This window comes from Coccomyxa subellipsoidea (genome assembly GCF_000258705.1).
Source record: "Coccomyxa subellipsoidea C-169, whole genome shotgun sequence".
NCBI lineage: Eukaryota > Viridiplantae > Chlorophyta > Trebouxiophyceae > Coccomyxaceae > Coccomyxa > Coccomyxa subellipsoidea.
Window position 1 is genome coordinate 622,492 of NW_005178040.1, and position 10,437 is coordinate 632,928.

General features: G+C 51.2%; 2 protein-coding genes across 2 annotated transcripts; one reads left to right on the plus strand and one right to left on the minus strand.

The window, feature by feature from the left end:
- The first annotated feature begins 132 nt into the window (after nucleotides 1-132).
- COCSUDRAFT_46361 (chloroplast cytochrome B6/F complex rieske iron-sulfur protein) lies at nucleotides 133-2,657 on the plus strand. Its single transcript, XM_005650230.1, has 8 exons — nucleotides 133-334; nucleotides 734-822; nucleotides 955-1,043; nucleotides 1,247-1,336; nucleotides 1,559-1,599; nucleotides 1,760-1,840; nucleotides 2,066-2,121; nucleotides 2,355-2,657. The coding sequence occupies exons 1-8, from the start codon at nucleotides 173-175 to the stop codon at nucleotides 2,398-2,400; spliced, it is 654 nt and encodes a 217-aa protein (XP_005650287.1). The 5' UTR covers nucleotides 133-172; the 3' UTR covers nucleotides 2,401-2,657.
- Nucleotides 2,658-2,909: 252 nt separating this feature from the next.
- COCSUDRAFT_35377 (Dak1-domain-containing protein) lies at nucleotides 2,910-7,476 on the minus strand (the record flags this gene model as incomplete). The annotated part of the gene is made up of 14 exons (XM_005650231.1): nucleotides 2,910-3,100; nucleotides 3,389-3,547; nucleotides 3,638-3,707; nucleotides 3,906-4,032; nucleotides 4,334-4,533; nucleotides 4,812-4,931; nucleotides 5,251-5,406; nucleotides 5,663-5,759; nucleotides 5,959-6,101; nucleotides 6,348-6,440; nucleotides 6,704-6,759; nucleotides 6,862-7,032; nucleotides 7,159-7,213; nucleotides 7,372-7,476. The coding sequence occupies 14 exons, from the start codon at nucleotides 7,474-7,476 to the stop codon at nucleotides 2,910-2,912; spliced, it is 1,743 nt and encodes a 580-aa protein (XP_005650288.1).
- Between the last annotated feature and the right edge of the window lie 2,961 nt (nucleotides 7,477-10,437).

Below are 10,437 nucleotides of genomic sequence, written 5' to 3' on the forward strand. Positions count from 1 at the left end.
CAACTATTAGGGTTCCACTCATCACCCTCGACCTCGCTTGCAGTTGTGGGGTCTGCAAAAATCTACAGCTGTGTGGTTGCGGATGAGGTTTGCCCGGGCGCTTGCGATTGTGCTAGCGCAGCAATAAGTCAGGAGAAGTTCTGTAGGGGAGGGAGCGAAAAGCATAGACAGGATGCAGTCAGCACTTATTGCGTCCCCAGTGGGCCAGAGGGCTGGCGTGTTTGGCACCCAAGTGCGCAGGCCTGCCCACCTTTCAGCAGGCGCCTTGAGAGCACCTGTGGTCACTCGGGCGGCCTCGATCGCAGCAGAGGATGTGCCAGACATGCAGAAGAGGGTGATGCTCTGCCTGTGATATTCTGAGCTTGGATAAGGAGTGGAGATGTCCACAGAAAGCCACGCCTTCTCAGCTGAAAGTGGTTAAATATTGCATAATCGATGCAAAGCTAGCTCGATCTGCTGAAAGAATTCATATCACGACATGCATATGTCTCTCACCGCTGTTGCCAGCCCTCGTGGAGCAGCCCATATTGTCCTGTCATGAGCAGTGTAGACAGCCTGCAGATCGTGGTTTTCAAACCATTCTGCCGGTGCAGCTTGTGCTGAAATGGTTGTATTCTGGCTGATCGACACCAGTCGGCCAATAAGATACACAATTTCACCAGTAATCCAGACACCTGTACTGCGGACCAAACAGATACACTGGCATATATTGACACTGCTGTGCTGGGTGCAGACCACCATGAACTTGCTACTGTTGGGCGCTGCTTCGCTCCCCATTGGCTACATGGCGTTTGGCTTCGTGGCACTGCTTGTGCCTCCCAAGTGAGTGCCTCGAGCCTCGCTTTGCTGTCCCGCATCAATGTCACCTGATTGTCGGGACAATCAGATGCCTGCCGCCAATAGCGCGCTGGCCATGGTGAGCAGAAATTTGACATGTTTTCGTATGTGGTGCAGGATTGCCGGCACTGCAGGCGGACAGATCGCCAAGGACGCTGCTGGCAACGATGTCAAGGGCAGCAAGTGGATTTCGACCCACAAGGCAGGTGGGTGGGGTCAGGAAGCCGTCACACCACACTGACTCTGTGTTGGACTGCATCTTGATTCCGCCCGCGCGGCAACCTGTGCAAAGTGGCGCATCATTTGCGCTTGCTTGGCATGCATGCGTGCATGCTGAGCAATGCTGGACATTGTCTTACATGTGACTTTTTAGTTGTGGTGGGTAATGTGTGTTGCATGATATCTGCAGGTGACCACTCCTTGGTCCAGGGCCTGAAGGGTGACGCCACCTACCTGGTCGTCACAGAGAAGAACGAGATTGAGAAATTTGGAATCAACGGTGAACATCTTTTCTCTAGGATGCAAGAATATTGTTTGCCACTCCAGCTCTCCTGCAAATGCTGCAATACCTTTCTGGCAACAAGGCATGGCAGTCTTGGTGAGGGAATTGAGCGATGCTCAAATGTTTCATTGCCAGGCATGCCACCTGGCCCATGTACTGAAGTTATTGTATGGCTTCAATTGGTCTTTGTGCTGACCATTTCATCTTGCTCTTTTGCAGCTGTGTGCACGCACTTGGGATGCGTCGTGCCCTGGAACGTGGTGAGTGCTCTCACCTCCTTGGAGCTTAGAAACAACACTGTTAATATGGTCAGGAGTGCTATTCTGAGATTGGGCAGTCAGTGTTGCTGATATCAAGTGACGATATCAAGGCTGTCTGGATATGTGTCAAGTGAATGTCTGAGAGGTGTTGTTGCTGCAGAACGAGAACAAGTTCATGTGCCCATGCCACGGATCGCAGTACAACTTCCAGGGCAAGGTTGTGCGCGGCCCAGCTCCCCTGGTGAGCCTTCCCAACCCCCATACGACCTCTCTAGAGACCCTACATGATTGTCCTGTGGGATTGCCAAGCCCCAGGCCACCAAACAAAGGTTTTAGGCATTGGCATTGAGCAACCGGCGTGGCTGTTGCGTTTGCTTGTCCAACATGCCTGCTTTGCCAATGTAGATTTTGGATTAGCTTAAGGTCTAAAGGTTGGGATGGAGCTGATGTTTGTTGTTCCTCGCAGTCTCTGGCCCTGGCACACACTGATGTTGTGGACGACGTTGTCTTCCTCACCGAGTGGTGAGACTTCTGCAGCCTGCCTCAGCTCACATGATGCTTTTTCTGCATCCTCGTGCATGACCCTGAATGCATGATGCATGATAGCCAGTTTGGCATGTCTCTTGACTGACAAGGCTTCCAGAAGCACGGCCCGTATCCACGTCATTCACTAAGCAACATGGCAGCATGTGCTTCGAACATGCAATTTCTGTTAATTGTTCAATTTCGAATGTTGGTGTGCTTGCGCTTCACAGGAAGGAGACTGACTTCCGCACAGGCTTGAACCCCTGGTGGGCGTAGATTGGCTTGCCCCAGGAGCATGCCAGGATTTGCGCAAAACACAATATCAGAGATTCCTTTTCAAGAAGTAGATGAGATTGTTGGTTAGGCATAGGACATTTGGCTCTTGAGGGGGCCAGCTGCTGCTGTCTTGCACATTGCAAATGGCTGTCGGTAGCAGAGAAGAATTAATTCAATGGTGCCGTCATAATTAATTCAAAAAGGTCATTCACCTGAAATAACGACGGAGGTTCTTCTGTAAAACAGGATTCCACAGAGCGATGTATCTGTTGCCCTACACAGAGAACAGACCATATAGTACATCCATGCTAATTTGAACTCTCGTGGATATGTGCACTCGGTGGGATCAATTCAATGCAACACGATTCTCCACGATGACATGCCATCGATAACATGCACACTGTACCGCTACAAAGATTATAGATGATGTTCGGCAGCTGAACAGCATCAAAGCCATGCCGTTACGAACTCTCGACAGTAGCTTCCGTCTAAAAACATGCAACACTCCATCAAGATGTCACGGCTGCAAGAGCGCCCATCCAGACGGCGACTGCGCGTGCACCGGGGTCGGGCACATCCCTCAGCAGAGCCTCTGGCACATAACTGGAGCGGCCGGCAGCTGCGGCCATGGATTTGGTACTCTCGGCTCCCTCCATTGCTGCATCCGCCGCCCTCCGCAGAGCCATCGCCGGCCGTTTGCCTGCATGGAATGCATGAGCTATTTAGGACGATCTTGATACCCTGAGGAACAGCTGTTGTCTGGGTCTTAATGATCCAGGATATGGCATGTGCACGCTGTACTGATGCCCAATGCCATGGTCCTCCTTCACGTTTCTGAGATACTCAGCTCTAAACAAGCGTTCTTCTCTTTCCAAACATGCTTTTGCAGATTGTTGACGGGATGCCCTCAAAAAGGGACGTCTTACAATGCTGTAAATTCACAATGACCAAGCAAAGGAGGGCAGGGATTGGGCAGGATTGGGCTTGCCTTGCTGCAGGGCGCTGGAAAATCCCTTCTGGGCTGGTATGAGGGCGTCCAGCATTGTTCTGTCGCCCTCTGCTGCGCCAGAATAGCGCAGAAGTGCTGCCACTGCCGCCCCAAAGACCCCGCCCCACGTTTCATCAGATGGGCCTTCCTCTGCTGCTCCTGCTGCAGAGGCCTCGTGCTTCAGAAGCTCTCCTGCGGCAGTCAGACGTCTCATAAGGAAAAATCCACACGGACATAAAGCGCCAATGCCAAGCAGCACAGATGACATGTATGTCCACAAATTGAACATGTATGATGTGTGAGGCCAAGTCAGCATCATCTGCACCCAACATCTCATCCAGCAGACACTTAAGAACCTATGTTGCATCTCTCTTGACAAAAATCAAACCAACATCTGGATGATCTGCCCATCTGATTTGTCCTGCCCAGGACAATATGTTTAGTATTTTGCAGGTGCCGCACCGGCTGCCGCGGTGACTCCAATATTGTAGAGAGCGCCAGAGGTTCCCCCCATGACACGCAGCGTGGTGGCCAGTTTCCTCAGGGCGGCCCCTGCATCGTTCAGGGGCAAGGAGGTCCCCACAGCAGTCTTTATTGCCTCGGCTCCCCTCTTCAGTGTCGATCCGCAGTCCCCATCTCCGATCCTGTGCGCGCAGCCGTTGCGCCAGCCATTTTACTTGCATCTGATTGCTAGGTGCGCAATATCTTGGAGATATGATCAGCTTTGCACAGTGCAGATCTTTCGCCATACAGAAGGTTATGATCTGGCAAATCTGTGTATAAAAGACAAGGCACAACGCACAGCACAGCATCCCAATCACATCCAAGACTCTCTGCTCCACACTGACCTCACCAGATAGCAACAGTGTGGGCATGCCTTGTCATCAGGGGTAAAAAGCCTACTTGTACAGGACAAGTAAGATTACTTTATCTGCAGTCACATGCCTGGAGTCCAGGGCGTCCAATTCTGGCGCAGCAGCAATGACAGCGCCGCAGACGGCCAGCAGCGCTCGTTCCAATGCCTCGCCAAAGGGCGTCAGGGATTCTGGCCTGCCGCTGCACTCTCCGCCCTCCGGTCCTCTCGGAAGCGGCACTAGCGCCTTTTCAGCAGGCAGCTCTCCCTGGGAAGCTGGCCAAGCAGGCGCCTGAACCGCCAAGACAGGGGTTAGATAATGGGAATTATTCACATCCATGCAACTCTTCTTGATGGCTTCCTTGATGAAGAGGAAAGACAACTGCTGCCAAGTTTAGGTACCTTAAAAAATTGTCAAGGCAAGGCAAACCACCAGCACATAGACCAGCCTTGTTTCTTTGGGTGAAAGACTGAATTGTACCCACGCGAACACTGACATTTAGCAGGTTGGGATCGTTGTGCAAAGAATGCTGAAGAGCACACAGGCAATCAATGGGCAGGCAGGCATGCCTGTGTGGGGGCTTGGAGGGCGGCCGTGCGCGCTTCATCCAGCAGCAGCAGCGACAGTGAGAAGCCGGCCATGTCCAGGGATGTCATGAAAGCGCCCGCATAAACCCGCGCCACTGTCACCTGCACACATATTCTCTTCTCATGCTCTGTATGACAAATAAGCAATAACATCCCCTCATTTGCTTTTACAAAAATCGTTGATAATCGAAAGGTACCAACGCAGCGCGACAAATAAGCTCTGCATGGTTACAAAGTGGGCCAGGGAGCGCAGCAGTGCGCTGATAGAACAATGTAAACGGCAGAAACTTTGTTTCTAAGCAGGGTTTACACTGGGCAGCTGCCAATCGAAGCTCCGTGTGAGCCAGCAGTAAATGAAAGATCTTACCTTGTGTGTTGGTCCAAATTCCCTATTGAGCCAGCACGTATAAAGCGCTCTTACCTTGTGTGTATCTCTGAGCTGGATCAGCGCTGCGCGAGCCACAACTGACACCTCCATGGGGGTGGTTGATCCGAGCGAGTTGACCAGCAACGCCACCCTGTCACCCTGCTGCACATCCAGGTATCCTGTCTCCCTGGAGGTGATGCGGTCCAACACCTGCACACAGCCGCTTGGCTCGGGAAGGGTGCCATACGCTGGTGTCATCTGGCGAGCGGAGAAAAAGGAATTATGGGTTGCAAGATGATAATGCAGCCAACGTGTCAATTCAGTATAATTAGAGGGAAATTTTTTTTTTTAAGAGGCACAACAGAACATATGACATCTTGGCCATCTAAAGTGATGAGTTTTGTCTGAAAAATGGGGTTTTTTTGCTGTATTAGAGAAGGAACTCCTCATGAATTAGTCAGCCCACCTGTGAGACAATGGCGTCGACAGGCAGCAGAGGCCCCTTAGAGGCGCCTGGCTCCCCATGGATGCCCAAGCCCAGCTCCATCTCCCCTGCCCCAATCCTGCATAAGGGTGATCAAATCATTGAAACCCAGAGCAGTCATGCACAAACCTCTGCCCTGAAGAAAACTTGAAGATCATCCTGAACACATAGGAGTGCTCGCAGAAGGAGTAGGAGACCCCAACTAGCTGGCTTAGTGTTACTAGGAGTGTCAGTCTGCGTGAAAAAATACACAAACAAACAGTGACAGGGTCAAACACCTGGGTGGGTCTGCAGGCTGAGCTCCCGGCAGGGTACAAACACTGGTGGCGACGCCCATGCTGCCCACGCTTTGCGCTGCTGACTGTGCTGCCGCCAGCACGGCTGCCAGATCGTGGCCTGCCGCCGCCGCTGCACCCGCCACCTGCAGAACTTCTAAAATGCTTATCAATCACAGCAGTGTCCTAGGCAGGACTGCCAGCGTTGAAAAGCAAGGCAGGCTTGCACTCTTCTGATATAGAGCTAGACAGCGCCTATTTGTAGGAGTGTGGTGGCTTGCCAAGTATCTTGCATGGGCAACATGCAATGGCCGGCACCAGAGAATGACAATCAAACATATGATCACACCCCGTGCTGGTAACATTAAGTAAAGAGTAATCTAAGAACATGCCTTGTGAACGAACACGGTGCCAGCGATGCCGCGGCGGCCAGTGATGCGGCTGTGGGGAAGGGCGCAGTCATCCCCCACCACTACCATCTCAACCTGCGCTCAGCCTGTTCCAGCTCAACACAACTGCTGCACACCCAAAAGCCAACTGTTCTTCACATGAAGCTTGCACAGAGGATGGCATGGCAGTCCCCGTGTGCACTTATTTGCACTGTAAATGTGGATCAGTTATGTATGCAGAGGGCGATTGCACTGTGCTGTGAGACTGACAGAGCATGCAGATAAGCCTTTAAGCCTGACTTCTAGACATGGCATTCTGGAAAGGGGCTTATGGTGGGACAGTGGTTGGGGTTGCACACCTTGTAGCCTTCGGCTCTGGCCTGCTCACCGGCAAGCCCAAAGTTGAGCCTGTCCCCTGCAGAGGTGAGACACCATAGATTACAGCACCCCCAGGCAGTCAAGCAACTGTGTGCATTGAATATGCTTTGCAAACAGGTGCAAGTGGTGGCAACCATGCCTGTGTAGTTCTTGACAATAAGCAGGACGCCGGGAGCGTGAGTGACGGCGCGAATGGCAGCAAGAACTGCCTCTGTTGGGGGCGAGGCGAACACGTCGCCAGCCACCGCCGCTGTGAGCATCCCCCTTCCCACATAGCCTGCATGTGCAGGCTCATGCCCACTGCCTCCTCCTGCACATGCCACCCGATTTTGCTTCTTACAAACGATATTATGCATTGCTTTTTGGATATTGAAATAACAAAGGCATTTAAGAGAACAGAAGGCCCCGGTGTGAAGTGTCCAGATCAAGGGCGTGCCTGATATGAGTGCCACCCTGCTGGAGTCTGCATCGCTATCGATGACTACCTTTACCTAGGAGCCAGCAACGAGCTGTCAGCACCGCTGAACATCGTTTTATGAATTTAGATGTCATTGAATGATCGATCGATGCGAATAAAGGTCTTCGCTGTCATGGGCCTATTCATGGCATGCCACCAGCCACCAGCAACCAACGTAGCAGCCCTGATTACCTGAGGAAATCCATCTAACCGCGTGAGATGTGGATGAGATGCCACCAAGCCTTCGATGCTTTCTGTGACTATGTCTTCTGTCTTATTGAAGAATCTGTTCGCCATGTCTGCCGAGGACAGTCTTCAAAGATTCAGCACCCCATATTATTGATACAAGCCTGGACAATTTTCAGCGCATCACACTCTCAGCCATTTACAGCCAGGCTGGCCCCTCTGGATGACCAGGATTTTCTTTCGATAAGCAGATGTCGATCACTTTGCACAAAATTTCAACCAAACTTGCTGGGTATCTGCTGGAAGATACGAAGGGCTTGACTATTTAAAAGTTTCTTTTGGACAGCTTCAAGGTGTTGGATACTGGTTTTGAAGGAGATGTTGTGATCTTTGCTGAGCCTTTCTTTGGCCCAATCACACAACATGCATGCAGGATGCTGGTGCCAGCAGGATAGAGCCACGGTGTCTATGGCCCCTGGCTGGCTTTGCTCTTGGACCCACATGCGTTCATAATTCATCACAACGGGCAAAGGAAAAGGTGCCAGGCCATAGTTGCACGACACGGCTGGTCAAAATTTGGACACGCGTTTGCGAACGTTCGCGACACCGCGACACCGCGACACGCGTGTCCAGACCTGAGGACGTTAGTAACCATGCAATCGGGTGATGACTACAGATTACTAAGGTTGACGGAACCTCAAAAAGCTGTTTCCGGACCCGACAACGCATCAAAACACATCGGAATTGTCTCTAAACACCTTTACAAGCATGTTATGTGTGTTTGGGGTGTTGTTGGGTCATTTCCCGGCGTCCAAGCGGCCAAAAACGATCAGAAACGGTCAAACGTAACCCTTACGTAACCCGGTGTCGGAGCGGTGTCGGAAATGGCCAAAATTGGACACGCGTTTGCGAACGTCCGCGACACTCCGACACCTGACACGCGTGTCAGGTGTCGTGCAACTGTGTGCCAGGCCATGGTATATGAGCATCACCTAATTGGCTAATCTGCACAGAAATTAAGCGTTGCGGATCACCATCAAGCCGCTGCGGCCCTTATTGCAAGCGCTTGCATGCTAGCTATGATATACCATGCATGTGGTACCATATGGCCATGGCGAAGAGCGTGAGGACAGTCGCTGGATCACTGTTGCAGCGTTAGTTGCGCATGCATGATGCACAGCAGAAGACGGCGGCGTGTATGAATGGCGGCGTCTACATGCTCGTACAGGTACTTGTCATGATGGTGCAGGCTTGGTCTAGACTTGCACTCCTGAATCAGTCACGTGCGAGTTATGCGTGCACTAACAAAATCTGAGATAGTTGAGGACCTTCCACCGTGGAATCAATCCTCCACAATATACCGCAGCTTTCCTTACAAAAAGAGATCCATGCGGATGCGCTTGCCAGGGGGTGTATTGCAATATCTTCCTCCAGGCTTCAAAGTGGCAGTATCACAGAAGCCTGCCCCCATGTCAATCATGCAAAGCAAAACACATTAATGCCGACATCGGCAAAGGTTCCGCTCCATTTCCACCTCTGCGTCATATCGCGCTTATACGGGGTCCACATTAATTTCCACTCTCCTGTCATCGTGTAGAAGCTTCGGGTCCTCGTTGAACTTAGCATATATTGTGGCCATTGCTCGGCGATAGTCTTCGGCGCCATACGATACTCCATCACCCAAAGCAGTAGAGCCGCCCCGAATGAAGTCAAGGGTACTTTTTTCACCGTACTTATCAAAGGTCTTCTTTAGACGCTTCAGGGCTTCCTTGAGGTTGTGACCGTGATTGAGGCTGTCACAAGCATCGCCCTTATTGTAGCCTGCTCGTTCTATGAGGTCCAGATTGAGATTCAGAATGCTGCAATTCTTTGATTTGCCCATGTTGTCCTTTGTGTAATCTCTCTCGTTCATAAGCTTGCTCTCCTGCAAACGGAACCAATTTATAAGACATTGACAAGCAGCGCCCTGTTTACCTGACCTGTTTGACCACCTGGGCAGAGACCCATTAGCTGAAGGCAAACTGCAATCATGCTTCATCAGTGAAGCATGCACTTGAGTATTACAAGTGAAAGTGAACATTGTAATCAGCCAGTACGTCTTGGAATCCAAGACTTTGATGCAGCTTCCAGGTGCTTTAGCATAATGCAGCCTCATGCCGTCATGGGTGTAGCCTCAGGCTTGCTGGAAAAACTTTACAATACTCAGAACAAGCATGCCGACATTTGCTAGTCAGAGTTGCATGGAGAGCTGCAGAAAGATTACCTGCATGGCAATCGCCACCATCAAGGCCCGCTGTGGCTTTGTGGCTCCAACTTTCCCTGCCTCGTCGGCCACAAAGTTCTTGTTCTCTTGCAATTCAGAATAGTGAGTCACTTTCACATATCTCTCATCGAATCTTGGTGTGGCCGCCAAATCCAGGGGTGGTAATGAGAATGGCTCGATGACCCAGGCTGCTGTTGCCACGTCCCTGGTCAAGCCATAGCGTTGCTTGCTGAAAGTAAGACGAGGGCGAGGCACGCCAAGCTTCTGCAGAATGCCACACTCACCGGTAAGCGCGCACAATGTAGCACACAAGCAGCACCAGCAGGAAGAATCTCACTGGCCACCTTGGTCGGGTCCAGCAGCAATATTCTTTGCACATGGCTTGCAAAGCTACAAGCAATTGCGTGTGTACCATACCAGGTTCACTGTCCTGCTGGGATTACTGAGCTGGGCCCTTGTGCAGTTCTGCATTGTAGGCGACCTGGTTCCCATGGCTCCCTATCCTGCGTGGCACAAATTCACACAAATTTATTTTCCTAATGCTAGATCTGTAACAGGGAATAGAGAGAACGTCCGCCGATTTCGAGCAAGAGTGGAGATCAGGGTTTTCGGGATTCCGCAATACTGTCTATTTCGCTCTTTTACTCTGCTTCGAGTTGCCTTCCGTCTAAATCTATTATGAATTACTTTCGAAATATAAGAGCGCGATTACGGATTGTTTCTGTGTTATTTTGAGTACCGAACTCTCATGTAACCGTGAGTGATCAAGCGGATTTTCTGCGATGAAACGTACAACAAGCTATAAAACG

What these genes read in the sequence shown, in the direction of transcription:
- COCSUDRAFT_46361 (XM_005650230.1), top strand. Translation starts at nt 173, where the DNA reads ATGCAGTCAGCACTTATTGCGTCCCCAGTGGGCCAGAGGGCTGGCGTG. An exon ending in GCACTGCTTGTGCCTCCCAA is followed by an intron (nt 823 to 954) that starts GTGAGTGCCTCG and finishes TATGTGGTGCAG; the next exon opens with GATTGCCGGCACTGCAGGCG. An exon ending in TGCGCGGCCCAGCTCCCCTG is followed by an intron (nt 1,841 to 2,065) that starts GTGAGCCTTCCC and finishes TGTTCCTCGCAG; the next exon opens with TCTCTGGCCCTGGCACACAC.